Raw genomic sequence first — 18,379 nt, 5'->3', positions numbered from 1 at the left:
ACAGGGTCTTGCTATGTACTCTAGGCTGGCCTTGAACTACAGCTCAGGCTGGCCTTGAACTCACAGCAATCCTCCTGCCTCAGCCTTCTGAGTACTGGGATTACAGGTATGTGCCACCATGCTTTACAATAAAGTAATGTAACAGGCAAAACTCTGGATCTTGTGTTATGGTCAAAGATGAAATGTGGCTCTCTAGCTCCTGAAATGTCTATGGATTCTGAAAGCTGAATCCTAGCTGTCTCTAGGTGGTACCTAACCCGTAAAAAGAAACATTTTAAACAAACCTATACACTCTTAGACATCAAAGTAGAGTGAGGAAACTGGTTCTTCCTAAGACTCCAGGCTTTGAGAAGCTCACTTGCTAAGTGTGCCACTGCCCGTTCATCTTCTCCTGTGAGCAACATCAGATTAACTGGGCTGGGTATGATGGCACACTCCTATAATCTCAGCACCGGGGAGGCTGAGACACGAGGATCACTTCAAATTCGAGACCACCCTGGGATACACAGTGAACTCAAAGCCAGCCTGAACTACACAGTGAGAACCTGTCACAAACAAACCAACCAGAACAAAAAAACTCAGGTTAACTGACTTTGTATTTCCCAGACTACAGACCTTATCTCCCCTTGCCTGTCACTACCACTCCATGGTGCCTGGACTCACTTCCTTTCCTTAGGCCTAGCTTCACAGCAGATATAATTAACCAGACTTACTTGGTGTCAGATATTCTTTTTTTTTTTTTTTTTTGGTGTCGGATATTTTTGTTCTACTCTTCCTTGTCTTTACTATTGAGGGCAAGGCCTACTTTTGTTCATAGTTATTTAAATAAGCTCAATAGAGAACTTTAAATGAAAAACATACAGATTCAAAATTTTTCGGGGGAAACTTTGGAGATGATGACAGAGTAAACAAAAGAATATATTTTAAACTATTTGATTGAACTTTAAAAAATCCAGTCACTTAAATCAGATTTTTTAGGGAGAACTTGAAATGACAAATATCCTTCTTAGCATATGGCTGGAAAGGAGTGATCAGATGGTAGCTAATGGTCTTTCAGGGGCATAAATGACAAATGCAAGAGTTCCTTACATTAATGAATGAAGCATTGATGTAATCAGAATCTGGAACCCCTTCAACAGGTGTCAGGTGTACTCTAGAGTGGTCATCTAGGAATAAAAACAATAATTACTACTTTAATAGATCCAATTTTATGTCTCACTATTCCTGAGATGTCTGTAGTTAAGATATCTGTAGTTCTATATGTATTATGATATCCATCTATCAAGGGGTCACTCCAACATTATTTGTAATGTCCCAAATTTGGAAATACCCCAACTTGCAAAAGAGAACTAAATAGCCATACATAAACACTAAGAAGTCAATAAAAAGGAAACTGTTTGACAGACGAATCGATAATATATTGTAAGAAAAAAGAACAACGTATATGCTGTATCAATTATATTTTAAAATATATAAAACATAATGCTCAGTATTGGTGATGTCTCAAATTTTTCTTGGTCTCAATTCTACCCTAAAAATCTGAGCAGGTATCTCTGATATACGTTCATTTATTGATAAGTTATACACAAGTACTAATGTAATTATGTATCCCAAAACATAAAATTTTTAAAAGATGAATTTTTTACAAAAAGTAAATATAAAAATAAAGTTCACACCTCGCTAGATTATGCATATCCTATTTTAGAGACTACTGGCCTACAAAAATATCTGTTACCTGACAGACCAATTCATTAGCAAAGACTAACTCTAGGAAGAGGTTATGAAGAGAACGTTGTATTGTAATTTCTCTCACAGAGAACCACACAAGGGGCTGGGGATATAGCTCAGTGGCACAAGCACCTGCCTGGCAAGCACTGAGTTCGATTCCTGGTACCAAAAAAAAGAGAACTACAGAAACTACCACCCCAGCAATGTACTTCCCGTCTGGTACTATGAAGCTGCTCTCTTTGGCCTCCTAGAAACTAGGGCTGCAGCAAAAATTCTAACAAACCACCCTAACTCTGTGGGGTTGCCAGAGGAGTCACATAAAGGCTCTTGCAGTCTTCTACTCAAGCCACTGCCCTCCTGTGAAAAATTACAAGATTTCCCATCCTCAGAAAATCTGGCCAGATATGTAGTTTCAGTTTACATCCCAAAGCCCTACAAACACTTACAAGGCAAGATGTTTACGTATCGATTTTTTTCCTTGTTTTCCTCCTTAGAGGCAGCCTCACAGGTGGCCTGGATAGGACAAGCAGGGAGAGCCTAAAAGGTTAAGGAAAAATTAGAAGAGTTATTAACATGAACAAATATTAAATATGCAGAATGTTGTACTAAACCCTGAACTGGTAGCAAGTCCTACCTTTTCTTGAAAAACAGGGCATGGACCCAGATGAATATCTGCAGTCTTAACAAAGAATGTATCTCTCCCCTACTTAGCTGCAAGCTCCTTAGAGTTTAACACCAAGAATCCCCAGAAGGCAAAATGCCCTTCCTGCTACTACAGTATAAGCTCAGCACATTCTATGTGGTTTCAATGCTGGGTTAAAACGAAAACCAGTGGGTGACATAACAGAAAAAAATGGGCCATTCATTCTCATGCTAACCACTATGCAAAGATGAGATGCACCTCAGAGAACCACACAGAAGGTCCTGCTGGGCCACTTGGCCATGTGGAGCAGCTTTTTACACTGTGGCTCCAAAATGACTTTGTGTGATTTTGCCCTCCCAATGAATGATATTAATTGTTTCTGAGAGGCCTCTACATGATCTACCTTTAAACATTTATTTTTAAAGTCTTTTTTTTTTTTTTTCAAAAAAGGGATTTACAGAGGAACACTCTCCCAAGGATTCACAGAGGGACAGGGCACTTCGCCTCTAAGGTTGTGTGGCGGGGAAACAAGGACTGGTGGGTGGAAGGGGGGGGGATTTACATATGCAGCAGGTGGAAAGCAAAGTGGTATGAGGTGAGACTGAATGTGCAACAGTTTTAGAGTAAATGTACATTAGCACAGCAAAGTATGTGGGCAAGCATAAAATGTTTTGACATGAGACAGCCTGGGTTGCATCAGCTTAAACAAATTCATCAAACCTTCTAGACCCAAGTGTCCTTATCTGTAACACTGGAGTAATAATATCAAAAGGAGTAAGTGGGATAATCTCATGTGTGGCACAAAGAAACATTCAATAAATGAAATTTATGAGAGGAGAAGCTACATTTTATTTGAACTGTTCTCCTTCATATGCCCTACATAGTAAAAAAGAAAGCAAAAAGGTGGGGGGCAATTTTAAATTCCAACCTGGACAGCCTCTGGTAAGTTGTGGAGAAGGACATTCTTTAGTTACTATTTTGTGTATTGCCTGAGGCCTGACCAAGCCACGACTGTTGGGTTCTGGAGGAAGCCTAGCATAAGCATTGTAAGCCCCAGGATCAATACTAGATGCTTTGCTGAGATATGGGCAAAAGGAAGATAACATGATGGCTTACTGGTCAGGTCGCATTCCTATGATAATTGAGTTGTAATGTCCTTGCTAAAACAGTTGATATCCTCCAATTATTCCTCTGCTGCCTCCTGGGTGGATTCTGAATAAAAGGTTACTGAAGATGGTAATCAGGAGTCAGTGAGTCCTAGAGGGTGCTAGCACCTGATCACAGAATTTTGGCTCTCGGTTTGATTTTTTTCTTACTTTTCTTATACATCTGCCGGCACCTGGTTCGGGGGATCTGCTCACCCTGGACAGAGTTGGATGAGAAGTCTGACAATAAGTAATTGGGCAACATGTTTTATGAGTCTTAAAAAAAATCATACCCTTGATCTAAAACTCCACTTCTGAGAATCTACACTGAGGAAACAAAAATCTTTATATTCAAATAATTTACTATGTTGTTATTTATAATGACTCCAAACTGAGAATAACCTTAGGACTCAGCAGCAGGGAATAGTTAAGTAAACTATGATTCATATATTGCTCTTTATTCATTCTTTCAACAAATATACACTCTGTATCTCTCAGGCTAAGTACCAGGCTAGGGACAGAGCAAACAGCTGTGAATCAAATACAAAACTGTTCTTGCCCTCAATGACAATACAAACTTGTGGGTATAAAACAAATAACATAATTACGCACTGTGATAAATGTAATGAAAGAATAGGATAGTATCAGGGAGAATTTAAGGGTAGGCAGGTAAGTAACATCCTGAGGCCTCCGAGGCAGAAGGCTCAGCTGTATGAGGAACTGAAAGGTGAGTGAGGGGTCAAGCACAAGGTCAGATTGGTGAGGATGGCAAGAGGAATGAGAGATGAACTTGGCAAGGTAGGTAGATCATTCATTTCCATGTAGGACCTTGCATAGGAAGTTTGGATTTTAAATGCATGGGGAAACTAAGGAATGTTTTAAAAGTGTGATACAATTTTTATCAAAGAATTACTCTGAAGGCTGGGCATGGTGCCACATGCCTGTAATCCTACAACCTGGGAGGCTGAGGCAGGAGGATCACCGAGTTGGGGGTCAGCCTAGGCTACAAAGTGAATTCAAGGCCAGCCTGAACTGTATGGTGAGATCCTGTCTCAAAAAGACAGGGAAAAAAAAAAAAAAAAAAACCACAAAAAAACAAACCAAAGAAAAACGAAAAGAAATAAAAAGAAGAATGCTGTGGCCAGGTGTGATGGTGCACACCTGTAATTCCAGCACTCAGGAGGCTGGCAGAAAGATGGCTGCAAGTTCAAGGCCAGCTTGGGCTACATGACACCCTGCTTCAAAGCAACAACAATGATTCATTCTCAGGAACAAGAGGATGAAACAAGGAATTGTGATGTATTGCGTAAATGTACGAACTTCCCACAAGAAATGTAAGCAGTATGTACTACACACATATACTAATAAAATAAAAGTTTAAAAAATCACTCTGGTTGCTATGTGGAAAATAAGACTGAAGAGAGGCAAGAACTGAAGCATAGAACAGAGGCATGGAAAGATGACAGTGTAGGGAAATGCACGCATTTGAGGTATATTCTAGAATTAGAATCAATGTAGTTAAGAGATGGGTGGACAAAAAGGTGGTTGGGGAGACAAAATCAGTACTGAAAGACAACTCTCAGATTTCTGGCTTTAATCATCCAAAAACTCTGATACACTAAGGAAACACCAGCCCAAACAACCAGTTTTGCCAGATGGAAGCAAGGGCTTTAAGAAAGGAGCAAATATGCATCTTGGAAACCAGCATGTGAATAGAAGAAATTAAAATGAAAGACCCCAAAGTAAGGGAAAGTAGGGTCCCACAGTCCATCTACCTTCAATTATTCAAGAGATTTTCCTTTTGGAGTTAAAACCCTGAAGTTCTGCATGGGCAATTCCCTCTGAACCCATGCGGTCAACACATAAAGGGAGGAGAGAGTGTTTGGGGCTGGGTTCTCACACATGGAACAGAGGAATAATTAAGATTTGAATTTCCCAATTCACTCACAGTTTGCCTTCTCTTTCTTCACTTATGGTAGATTTCCACAGGTTCCTATCCTGTTACAGAGGAGGATAAAATGCCAATTTTTTAAGCCCTCAGAATGGATCCAAAGGCACATCCCTTCTCTAAAATTCCTGTACACTCCTTTAAAATAATATAGACAGAGGAAGTGACACAACACTCTTGAAAACAGTCTTCAAACAGATGGATCAGGATGACAGTGACCACCACCTCACAGTCCTATCAGCATCTCTCACTTCCCAAGTCACAAGGAAGGAAAACTAGCTCTCCAGGTGCACTAAGGCTCCTAAAAGGAAAGTCAGTACGGATAAGCCATTGATTAGCAGGAGAAAAGGCAGGGCTTGCCCTAGAGAACAAAGAGTTAGATGTAAAGGTTTAGACTGAAGAGTCTATGTCACAGATGAAAACGAGGGGAATCCTATTGCTTTTAGTTTTTAGTTTCTACTCTAAAAAACCTGGCTCTGAACTGGGAATGAGCAGCTGAACCAGCTTAGATGTAAAATTCTCTATGAACACTAGGTGGCACCAACACCATTTCCTCTCTTGTTCAAGCCTTAACTAGAACCAAGGCTAAGTATTCACACACCAAAAAGCTTTTCAGAAATTTTTTCAAATTTATTTATTAAAAGAAACCATACACCATTCAACTTAACTTGGAAGTTCTCTTTAGATTCTTACGTCCTCTTTCTTCTACTTTCACAGGCAAAATTGGTATTTTGTGTTCATTATTACCTTAGTATCCTATATATTTTTGCATCCTTAATATATTACAGTCTATTTTTTGATAAAAATGCAATCGTAAGTCAAGTGGTGACTTGTTTTTGCTCAACCTTATATCCTTTTCAACCATTTTTTTGTGTGGCAGCGGGGGGGGGGGCAGTTTACTGGGAATTGAACTCAGGACCTCGTGCTTGCCAGGCAGGCAATGCACTGCTGAGCTATATCTCCAGCCCCCAACCTTATGTTCTTAAACTTCATCCAGGTTATCATGTGTAGCTAAGTTTGCTTATTTTAGTGCTCCATTTTGACACCATTAACAAAAGTGATTTTTCTGTTCTACTGATGAACAGGTTGTTTACAGTTAACAATCTTGCTCTGAGCATGAATTTGTATGTGTTTTTCATGCACAAATACAAGAATTTGGGATGTTTCTTTAATCTTAGCAGATAAGACCAAATTGTTTTTCACGGTAGCTGTACCAGTTTATACCCCCACAAGCCATACTAAAGGCTGTTCTGTATTATCAACATTGGTTATTGTCAGAAATGTGTTAAATGTGGTTTTAATTTACATTTCTCTATTAATGTGGCTCATCACTTTTCAGTTTACTGTTTTTAAAAAAAGATTTCCTCTCCTACGAAATACCTAGTACAGCATTTTCCCTGTTTTCTACTGATTTATTGAATAATCTATAGTTCTTTATATGTTCTGGACATTTACTCATCCTTTATCATTTTACCAAGTTTGTGGCTTGCCCTCAAATCTTTATAGTATTGATGAACAGACTTTTTCAATCTCATACAGTCAAGTTCATCAATGCTTCCCTTTAAGACTTAAGAAATCCTTTCTTACTGAGGTAGAAATATATATTTTCCTACATCATGGTCTCTACATGTTGTAGTTCTATTCCTTAAATGTCAGTGATCATACCAGCTGGAATAGATGTTTGTATCTCGTGTGAGACAAATATTCTATTTTATTTATTCGCATAGGGTTGGTCCAATTGTTCTAGCACTATTTATTATAAAGGCTATTCTTTCCCCAACCAAAACGGCAAGAGCATTTCTGTCATAAGTAGGTTTCCAATTATATACAGATCTGCTTCTGGGATCTTTGCTTTACTTCACTGGTCAGTCTATCTATCCCAGTGACAATATAAAGCTGTCTTAATTACTAAAATTTTATAGTAACTTTACACTTGGTAAGGCAGATCTCCTCACCTTGTTCTTCTTCTTCGGGAATGTCTTGGCTATTCTTGGATCTTTTCTCCTCCATATAAATTTTAGAATCAGCTTGTCAAGTTCCACAAAACACCTGTTGGGATTTTTATTGGAATTGCATTGAATCTATGCATCGATTTGGGGAGAATTGACATTTTTACAATACTGAGCCTTCTAATGCATTGACCCTATCTCTTCACTAATTTATGCTGTTTTCCTTTAATGTTTTAAAACTTTTTTATAATTTTCTGTCAAGATTTTATGAATATTTGTTAAATATATTCCTAAGTACTTTACATTTTGGATGCTACTGTAAATGGTATCTTTTAAAAAGGATTATTAGATTTTCTGTTTGTGGCCTACATGAAATGCATTAATTCTTATGCTGCTTTTATATCTTATCAATCTTGCTACAGTAACTAATTCTAATAAGTTATCTGGTAAGTTTCTGAGTTTTTCTGAAGATAATGTTCTCCTAGTGAAAAATTCATATTTTGTCTCTGCCTTTGCAATCCTTTTGCCTTTTCCCCCCCTTGTCTCAGTGTGCTGCTTAGGAGCTCCAGAATACACAGAATATCATTCACTTTTGGGTTTGAAACCTCTTTCAAATACTCTCACCCATCAGTCCTCAGTGCACAAACACTCTGCAGTGGTGGGAAGTATACTACCTTCCAAGTTAGTTCTTGGAAAAGTTCTGCTGAAAAGAACACAAAACCCAGATACACAACTTCTTTTCCATTTCCCTTGTATAGTGTAAACCCAGTCAGCTGCTGCCTTCTCTGCCCCCTGCAAAGCCGGAACCCCCAATTCCTTGGAATGTTGAACGCCAAAACCCTTGTCACAGTTCCTGCTAATTCCCACAGGATACTCGCTGATTCATTTATCAGGAGACAACTCATCAAGCTTTTTCACTCTTTCTCTCAGATGTCCCTTCAGTGCCATCACCAGATGACATATACAAGCCATTCTCACTTGGAAATCCAAGAATTAACCTGTGTTGCTAAAAATGTGGGGTTCTGAAGGAGGTTAGGCTCACCATGCACAGATTTTGGCTACTTCACTGGTTCCACCTCTTTCTCTTCTCTTATTCCTTTCCTCTAAGGAGCTAAGCAAAGTTTACCCTCTATACCCCTCCTTAAACTCTGAGCATGTTTTAGGAACCTCAGTAAGTGGCTTTCTCAAGTGTTTCTATTAAATCCAATGATTCCTCCTAAAACAAAAGCTATGAATAAAAAGTTGCAGCTTACACAGTATGATAAAAGCCATAGCCTGCAACTTACACTCCTGGTGGGGATTCACAGAAATCCTTTTAGCTTGTCAAATATCTGAAAACAGTTGTCATGCCCTATGCAGATTGTTCCTTTCAGCTGTTCACACCATGGTCCAATTTCTTTCTAGAAAAACAATCCACTTGGACATATCCCTTTTCACAGCAACCTGGTCACAGTCTCCTGGCACAGTCAAGTGAGGAACAGTAATATGCTATATATCCACCAAAGCATACCATGGCCCATTAGCTTTATTTCTCATATTTTAAAAAAAGCCCACCCTGCTTTTTAAAGTATATTATAAAAATAATATATTTGTTGTAAAAGATAATCCAAAAATTTAGTAGAAAGCAGAAGCTGACTGTCATGTCTCAATTGTCTTCCAATCCCTTGTAGGTAGTGACTTATTAATTTGCAGTTACTTCTAGATTAAGAAAAAAACCAGAAAGCAGCCCCACCCCCCACAAAAAAAACCAGGCCGGGCGTGGTGGTGCACGCCTGTAATCCCAGCACTTGGGAGGCTGAGGCAGGTGGATCACAGCAAGACTCTGTCTCAGAAACAAAAAGAAAAAACTCCAACAACAATGCAATAGTGTACCCAAACATATGCAAGTATTTGTAGATATTTTTAAAAACAAAAATGGGATTGTGTTTATTTGCAATGTGTTTTTTTTAGTACATGTTTGTGGTACATAATGAATACATTTATTGTGGGGAGTTGGTACATACACATGACATATCTTAATTCTTTTTACATCCTCTTCCTTCCCTTCCCTTCTCCCTCTATCTCTTCGTCCCCTTCCCATTTGTCAAAAATCTCCCTATATCCTTTTAGTTATCTTTTGTGTTTTATCTATACTTTGGGTTTCTCATATAAAAGAAACCATATCATTTTTAAGCTTATGTGTTTAATTTATGTCATTTAACACTATGGATACACGGTACATCCATTTTCTTACAAATGACTCAAATTTATCCGTCTTTATAGAAAAGCAGTACTCCAATGTGTATAAATACCTCATTTTCTTTATCCATTCATCTGTTGATAGACATATAGGCTGCTTCATGGTTCAGCGAATATGAACTGTGCAGCTATAAACGTAAGTATGAATGTATCACTGAATATATCATATCTTCATCAATACTTTTTTCTATTTCTTGTGATACTGGGGATTAAGCCAAGGGCCTTTGCACTGAGCTATGTCCCCAGTCCTTTATTTTGACACAGGGTCTTGTCAAGTCACTAAATTGCTCAGCCTGGGCTTGAACTTGTGATCCTCCAATCTTAACCTCCCAGAGCATTAGGGACTCATGTGCCTCATGCCCAGCTAATACATTATTTTAATGATGGTACAGAAGAATTTCATAATGGATATATGACATGATTTAGTCATTCTGCTATTTGGTAGAAATTAATTTTTAATTAATTAATTTTTATTAATTTGGTAGAAATTAATTTTTATTTTATTTTACTTGTTATTACCAATAAAAGCATTGTAATATATACTCTTGTTTTGGTTTTCTGAGATAGGGTCTTGTTGTGTAGTTCAGGCAGGCCTCGACCTCATAGCAATCCTCGTGCTGTAGTCTTCCCAGTGCTAGTATTACAGATGTGTGCCACTACGCCCAGCTTGTAATGTACACGCTTGTATAAATACAGTGGTATCTTGGTTCATGAATGCTTTTGTTTGCAAATAACTTGGCTTGCAAACAGAAGCATTTGTACTTTGAATTAAAAATGTAAGAACTGGGAAATGTACTTTGAAATGTTTCATTTTTTGAATGATATAAAGTGAATGTAAAGGACTAGATAATAAAGAACATTGAACTGATTTGTTTCCTTTTATATATTCATTAGAAATTTGTTAAACAGTTCATCTTTCTTAAGTCCCACGAAAAAGTATACCAGAGCTGTGACCCTGTGTTTTGGTGGATTAAATTGTAACTTAGAAAACAATTTTCAGAATGTACCAAAATCCATTTGGAAAGTTTAAATGGCAGCTGTGACTTTGACACAAATGAACATTTAAAGTGAAACTGAATAAAAAAAAAAAAAAAAAAAAAAAGAAAAAAACAACAAAAGTATTTGGCAAAATTTTGTTTTTGTTTGCAAACTGCACTAGGTGACAAATACGACCATGGACATCTTTCCTGCACATACATGAATGTGGCCCTCTTTTCCAAAACTGTAGAACAAATTAAGTTCATGAACTGAGGTAACACTGTACATATCTGTCTATATGAAAGTTCCTCTGTTAAACAGAGTTTTAGAAGCTAGAACAGCTGGGCACTGTGATGCACAACTGCACTCCCAGCACTCCAGAGGCCAAGGCAGGAGCATAACCCTGAGATTGAGGCCAGCATGAGATACATAGAATTCAAGACCAGTATGAATTACAAAGCAAGATTCCATCTCAAAACAAAACTAAACAAAAACAAAACAAAAAAACAAAAGAAGCTAAATCAGATAGTGTAAGCATTTAAATTTTGGTTGACACTGTTAAATCATCTTTCGAATATTATATATACCAATTTAAACTCTCTTTACTTCTGTACTAGGGTATCTGTAATCCCCTACTTTTATTCATACTTGATACCAACCTTTTAAAATTTTCAAATCGGATAGGCCAAAATAATGTTTACTTTTCATCTGTACTTTCTTGATTACAAGATATAGTTGATCCTTTTTCCTTTTTTCTTTGAGTGGTATTGGGTGTCTAACCCATGCTATGCAAGTGTTCTATCACTGAACTACATCCTCAGCCTTTTTTATTTTTTATATTGTGCAATACTGGAGTTTTAATTCAAGGCCTCTGCACTGAGCTGCATACCTTACCACCCCACCCCCTCTTTAAATTTCGAGACAGAGTCTAACTTGTTCTGGCTGGGTTTGGATTTAGATCCTTCTGCTTTAGCTTCCCAAAGTGCTGGGATTACAGGTATGCATCACCACACCCAACTCTCAGCTCTTTTAAAAAAAATTTTCATTTCAAGACAAGGTCTTCCTAAGTTGTCCAGGCTAGCCTTCAACTTGGGAACATCTTCCCTCAGTCTCCTGAGTACCTGGGATTACAGCCATGGGCTACCACACCTAGCACTAATCTTTTCATGTTTATAGACCATTTATATTTCTTTTGTACACTGCCAATTTTCCACTAGATTATTTACATTTTTCTCACAGGTTTGCAGAATCTCTTTATATAGTACGGAAACTTGTTTGTCTATCTCAGATATATAAGTTCTCCCAGTTAGCCAATTTTTTATGGTACCATTTGTCAGAGATGTTTAACATTTTAAAAATTATTTTGTTTTTTATCATTTATAACAATAATAGTATCATGTACAGGTACCAATTCTCTATGATGGATGTGATCATTATGTATATCTAAAATGTACCAGTCAAGTCTGATTGAAGAAAAAAACCTCCAATTATATACATTAAAATAACTAGCAAAAAGGAGCTTAAAAAGGAGCTTGAAGGCTCCCAGCACAAAAAATTCTCATCACCTCAGTGGTCACATTTCACACTGTAAGAATTTATCAAATTATCACACACTGTCATATAACTATGTACAATAGCATGTGCCACTTAATACAACGTTTTAAAGTGGATACTTGACGACTACTTAACATTTTAATGTATTAACTTTCTTTCTTATTTTGGTACCTAAATCATGTATTTTGCTGAAGAAGGCCTTCCTCACCTGATGGATTATAAAAATATTATTTTATTATTTAAAATTAGTATGCTTGTCCTATGTAATGTTCCTTCTCTTCTCTGCCTAGGGTGAGAGTCATATCTGACCTACTGTTACAGTTTATATTTAGATGTTTCCCCCACAGCCCCATGTGATGATAAGTGGGGCTTTGGGGAGGTGACTGGGTTATGGTGGTTTACAGCTGACTTGTTGTTAGGAGATGGGTCTGGTAGATGAGGTGGGTCACTGTGCCACTATTGTTGGGTGCTATGATATAGGGAGATATCCTTTTGCTATGCCCTTCTGTCCTGCCTTGGAGCTACTGGACTATGGATTGAGGCCTCTACAAACTGAGAGCCAAAATAAACCTCTCCTTTAAGTTGCAAGTATTGGATATTGTGGTGTTGTGTCCCAGTAACAAGGAAAATGACTAAGACACCTACACTGGGCCAATCAGATTCTCTTCCCCAGGATTTTGAAAACTGGCAAAAGCAGAGGCTTCCCTAAGCAAGCCCTAGAGCCATCAAGGCAGCTTGGTCTCGTCTTTTGATTCTCCCAGTTCCTCCAGTTCTTCCCAATAATAACTGTTTGTTTTTTGCTTAATTTAACTGAGTTCATTTTTTTTTTTAAGGCAGGAAACTCTTGGCACAAAGTAGACAAGATCAGAGTATTATATGGGCTCTTAGAAGCTCAACCTTTCTATAGACACCTTCACTAGGTCCTGAATAAGATCTATACATGTGCCTTGCTGGAGGGCCTACACTCATGAGGACAGCACTAGCATCTTGCAGAATGATGGAAATAGGAGGCAGCCACACAAGCTTACTTGAGTGCACCCAAGAGACTAGCATGCTTTATAAAGGGCCTCTCTCCTTCAATTCCTAGCCTTCTATCATTTCACTGACCCAGAACCCTAATAAGAGGAAGACCAGGCACTTGTGAGGAAGAAACAAACCATAGTATATCAACACTCATATACCACCAACCTTCCTCTTCATTTTCCTGCAAGAATCTGTAATCATTTATTATGGTAACTGTACTGGGTAAAGGAAAATGCATTGGGGTTTACTGGGTTCTGGTCTTACAGTAACGTTCCTGGGAACCCAAGACACCATTGTATGTAAGAATGGAAAGAATTTTGGTGTGAACTGTCCTCATATTAGGAGATACAAGCAGAATATCCACACTGCTCTCTTAATTCCCTGGATAAAGGCCATTATAGAAAGAGAAAATGAAAAAGAAAAAAAAAAAAAAAAAAAGAAAAGAAAGAGCAAATGCAAACTTCTGGAGCAGTGATCTCTCTTTATCAAAATGCCAAGTCCTTAGCTGACTAGCAGAGATCTTAAGTGCTACAGAAGACTTAAAAGCTGCAGAATAGCTCGGTGCGGTGGCATGTTCCTGTGGTCCCAGGCATTTAGGAGGCTAAAGCTGGAGGACCTCTTGAGCGTAAGAGTTTGAGGCCAAGCTAGATAATATAGTGAACAATGATGAGATACTCCAATGACATCTCTGAATTCAGCAATGGCAAGGAATGAGTGCTCAATAACTATTTTACCTCTCCTGAAAGCCACCGAACAGATTAACACAAAAGAAACTCAGTGGATTATGGTAAATGGAATAAAAAGGACCTGTAGGCTTGCAGTTGCTTTCCTAGTAACTCTTCTTTCTTCTATGAACATATAATTTCTAAGTACCTGGAATCTTCCTAGTAAGGGGTCAAGTATATGTTCTTTTTATGTTACACAAACCACCTGAAGCAGTTTTCCTCGTGTGAAAGGAGCTGCCTCATGGACAAATCTTTCTGACCTCTCTGTGCTGTGATCTGGTTCATCAGGGCTTCATCTCACTGTTTTATAGGGTATCACCCTTACAACCACGCTAATGACGTTGAGCCGAAAGAACTTGAAAAATAGGAATTATGTTCCTTAGATATACATGCCAGATATAAAATAGCAGCGGCTTGCCACCTCAAACAAGTTTTCTAAAGGTCAAAGGTTTGCAGCATGCCAGTAAATCTTCAAAATAAAGGACAAATTGCTGTTCCTTGCTCCACTACCCTTCTCCCAATACAAGGGAGGAGGAATGCTCGCTGGGTCACTTTGGGTTTTGGAGACAGCATGTCAGTATTCTGCTATGACCCATTTATTGTTTTTGTTTTGTTTTGTTTTGTTTTTTCCGGTACCGGGAACCGAACTCATGACCTTGTGCTTGTCAGGCAGGCTCTGTGCCGCTGAGCTAAATCCCCAGCCCCTGACCCATTTATTGAGATCAGGAAAAAAAAAAAAAAGGCTCTCCCACTGATGTAGGATAGGGAAAATTGGCTGTGGTACAGTTTCTAAACTGTCAGGCTGAGCAGGAGAATCATGAAAACTTTCATGATATGGAAATAAGACCATGATCTTGTCAGTAATACCATGCTTGTACCTTAGAACTGGATCCTAGAGTACAGACTGTAAACCTGACCACAGGATACTAGGTATCCAAATGATGTCAGTTTCCCAAACTAGGTATTACATGGCCCCAGTAAGACACAAATTTTTTTATAGACAGTAACACACAAATTTGCACATGCTTGGCAGAATTGTACCACAGCTGGAAAAGATGTGTGTGGCCTGCCATAAATTCATTCCTTTGACAGACACTTCGGATTTCCTCAGGATGTCAATAGCTCACTAAGGAAGAAAAGTCCAGCCTCGTACACACATTGATCTGTGTACACATGATATGCTGGTCCATGCTGAAATACACTGCTGTGAGGTAGCATGCTGTACTTAAGTGACAGCTCTGAATGAGTATAGAGAGAAATTGTCCCAGTGAACAGAACTTCAAGCAAGTGACCACTCTGTCTCACAGGAGGTCAGAGTCTAAACTGATCTCAAGGTAGTGAGTAATTGGAACAAAAGAAAATATTTATGCTCTATGTGAATGCTCCCTAGATAGCATGCACAGCTTAGAACTCAGGCAATGCTGGTCAGTCTTTTCTTTGCTATCCCAGTACTGGCCTGATGAGCTCATAAATATGTTGGCCATACCACCGTATCTGTCTGAATTTGCCTATTATGTGTCTTGGGATACCACCATCTTCCAAGGATTTAGCAAAATGCTTTGTGATGGGACCACAGGAAGTCAACTACAAAGAACTCATTTCACAAATGCGCAGGAATATGGTAACGGGATCATAGACTCGTTACACAGAAGTAGTTGGTATCACAGATTATAATACTGTACAATAACTACCACAGACCAGTTGTGAAGCTGCAGCTGGGGTGCAGTCCTGTGAGATGTGGCAAATGTTCTAAAAATACTTTACTGTATTAAACGTTGTTGTTTTTCCCAACAGCCAAAGAAAAGGACCCAAGTTATTCCATTAAATCTTGGCTGGTAACTGGTTCCAGCTTCAAATCTTACCTCCCACTTCCATCTATTCTGTATATCAATCAAAGTCAATGGTTTCTTTCTTGTTTCTCTTCTTTTCTTCCTTCCCTCACCTATTTTCTCTTTTTCTTTCCCTCCTTTCCTTCTTCCTTCCCCCTCCCCTCCTTCCCCCTCCCTTCCTGTCTCTTCTTCTCTTTCTTTCTTTCCCTTCTCTCTCCTTTTCGCTTTCTTTTCTTTTTCTCTTTCCTTCCTTCTATCCTTCCTTCCTTCCTTCCCCCTCCCCCTCTTTCTTTTCTCTTTCTTTCTGAGCCAGGGTCTTGCTACATAGTTCAGGCTAGCCTTGAACTGACTGTGTAGCCCAGGTTGGCCTTGAACTTATGATAATCCTCCTGCCTCAGCCTCCTAAATGCTGGGATTACAGGCATGTGCCATCATAGCTGGCTCCAAGTTCATCATTTCTTCAAGGTACAAATCTGATCCTATGGCAGTAGAGCAGATATGAGTGATGACCAACCAAGCCAGTTCCTTCTTGCTATCAGAGCTCTCCCTCTGTGGGGTTTTCCACCTAGACCTAGGAATAATATGGATTGGTCTTAGTAAGCTATAGTAGTCTTATTTCTTCCTTGCTCATGACTGGTTTAATTCCTTTTTCTTTATGGTACTAGGTATCAAACCTAGGGCCTCATGCATACTTGGTATATACTGTACCACTGTACTACACACCCAGTCCCTTTGACTGGTTTAAGGAGGAGCATGTAACAAGGGAAGTCTGCAGAAGCCTCTAGGGAAAAAGTTCCTCATCAATAAAAAGAAGCAACAGACATCCTTTTCCCACTGGACTTCACTGTACCTCCACAGGATGCCTAGAACTGGGGCAACCACTGGCATAATGCGCGCGTCCCAACTAGGAGACAAAGCTGACACAGCACAGTGGGAAGATGTGAAACAGTTTAGCAATGCCCTGGCCAATGAACTGGCCAACTGTAGAACTGATCTGCTAAGTCCTTAAATCCGTTCCTCCTTCCTTCACTACTGACATTTGAGGTCAATCTACCAGCTCTTTTAGTCTTAACAACTGCTGCAGCCCCTAACTGTATTTCCTTGCACAATTCAGGCCTCCTGTGGACTATTCTCCATAAAGCAGTCAGAATCATTTTCTCAAAACCCAAATCTAATTGGGCCATGACTTTTCAGTTCTCTCCTGGCAATCTGTGAGATCAGTGGTCTAGCTCAGCCCTCTTTCACAATTTCATCTTTACTCTACTACCTTCAGTCTCTGGCCCTCCACCACACAGATTAATTTTTTGAATGTACCCTTCCCTCACTCCTGACAATTTGTTCCTGCTATTTCCAGGGTCTGGAATGTCCCTGTCCCCCACTTCCCATTCTTGCTATTTCTGCTTCTTCAAGGAAGCTCATTTTGACGGGGATCACAAACTGGTGGCTTATACAGGTTCTGCTTCCTTGAAAAGTTATAAAAATACAAATCTCAGAATAGGGGTATATCATGTATGGGTACAAATTCCATATGATGAACGTGGTCAAGTCTAAACTGTACCAAAAAACTTAATTAAAAAATACACATCTCAAGATAAGACCTGTGCACTGTAGTCTGTCATAGTCCCCATTTTTTACACTGACCTATTCCTATGCCTACTTTACACACTCAGGGGCCTCTACTCTACACTCTAAAAGGTCATCTCGGGGGGTCCTACAACTTGTACCAGTCCTTCATGTCCTGTATTGTGCTTTGAATTCTTTTTTTTGGAGACAGGGACTCACTCTGTAGTCCAGGCTGGCCTCAAAATTATGGCAATCCTCTTGCCTCAGCCTTCCAAGTGCTGGAATTACAGGTATGTACCACCATGCCCGGCTACTTTAAATTTATAGTTACTTTTGTTCTTGTTTGTGGAGGTTCCCACACCTGGCAGTGAATTCTTTGAGAATAGGGACTGGACCTTTCTTTGCTCCTGATCAAGTTGCTGGCATCCAGCATACTACCTAGAACATATCAGATGCCTAGTAAGTGTTTATTAAACAAATGAAGTAACAATTGCAAGGATGAATGGATGAATAGAGTGATGGATTGATGGGGGCCAAGCAAAACCTTTACATCCTGTTCTTGGTCACACAGGAAGAGTCAGATGAACTTGGTAACAATTTCTCACCTCTTAACAAATAGCAACCTGCTTTCTACCTTATGTCTCAAAAGGCACAGCCTTAGGTCTGCCTTCTCTGTTTATAAATCAGCCTCAAAAAAGAACTCACATTGAATTCTTCTCTGAAGAGCTTATTGTCATCAGCCATTCTCCGGTTAATCTCCTCTTCCAGCTTGTCCACAGGCAGTGGTGGGTACTTTCTGTTGGTGCTTGGGGACCTGGCCAGAAGTGGCACACTCTGGGGCTCTGCAGTGCACAAAGGTGAAGGTCAGGCAGGTGCTCTGGATGCAGCTTTTTCTGGAGACTAACTTGGGGATTCTAGCCCAAGGAACAAGCCTCTAAAAAACCACAGCTGTCATTTCAAGAGTTTTTTTTATTTTATTTTATTTTTTAAAATAGTCTCATTCTTTTAAAAGGATTGGAAACCTCTAATTTATTGGTTTTCTTCCCCACAAAGGTC

At 39.1% G+C, this 18,379-nt stretch overlaps 1 protein-coding gene across 4 annotated transcripts in view; it reads right to left on the bottom strand.

Moving 5' to 3' along the window:
* The window catches only part of Ptpra (protein tyrosine phosphatase, receptor type, A), a 147,135-nt gene that overhangs the window by 29,158 nt on the left and 99,598 nt on the right, over positions 1 to 18,379 (bottom strand). For all 4 annotated transcript variants that reach the window (XM_013512312.1, XM_005380770.2, XM_005380771.2 and 1 more), the window contains 3 exons: positions 18,029 to 18,165; positions 2,175 to 2,265; positions 1,090 to 1,166 (listed from right to left, as the gene is read on the bottom strand). In XM_013512312.1, coding sequence (XP_013367766.1) covers positions 1,090 to 1,166; positions 2,175 to 2,265; positions 18,029 to 18,165 — 305 coding nt within the window. The remainder of the gene's footprint in view (positions 1 to 1,089; positions 1,167 to 2,174; positions 2,266 to 18,028; positions 18,166 to 18,379) is intronic.

This window comes from Chinchilla lanigera, unplaced genomic scaffold (genome assembly GCF_000276665.1).
Source record: "Chinchilla lanigera isolate Chin_1 unplaced genomic scaffold, ChiLan1.0 scaffold00014, whole genome shotgun sequence".
NCBI classification, from domain to species: Eukaryota; Metazoa; Chordata; class Mammalia; order Rodentia; family Chinchillidae; genus Chinchilla; species Chinchilla lanigera.
Note: the sequence above shows the minus strand (reverse complement) of the source record. Positions and strands in the feature narration are given on the sequence as shown.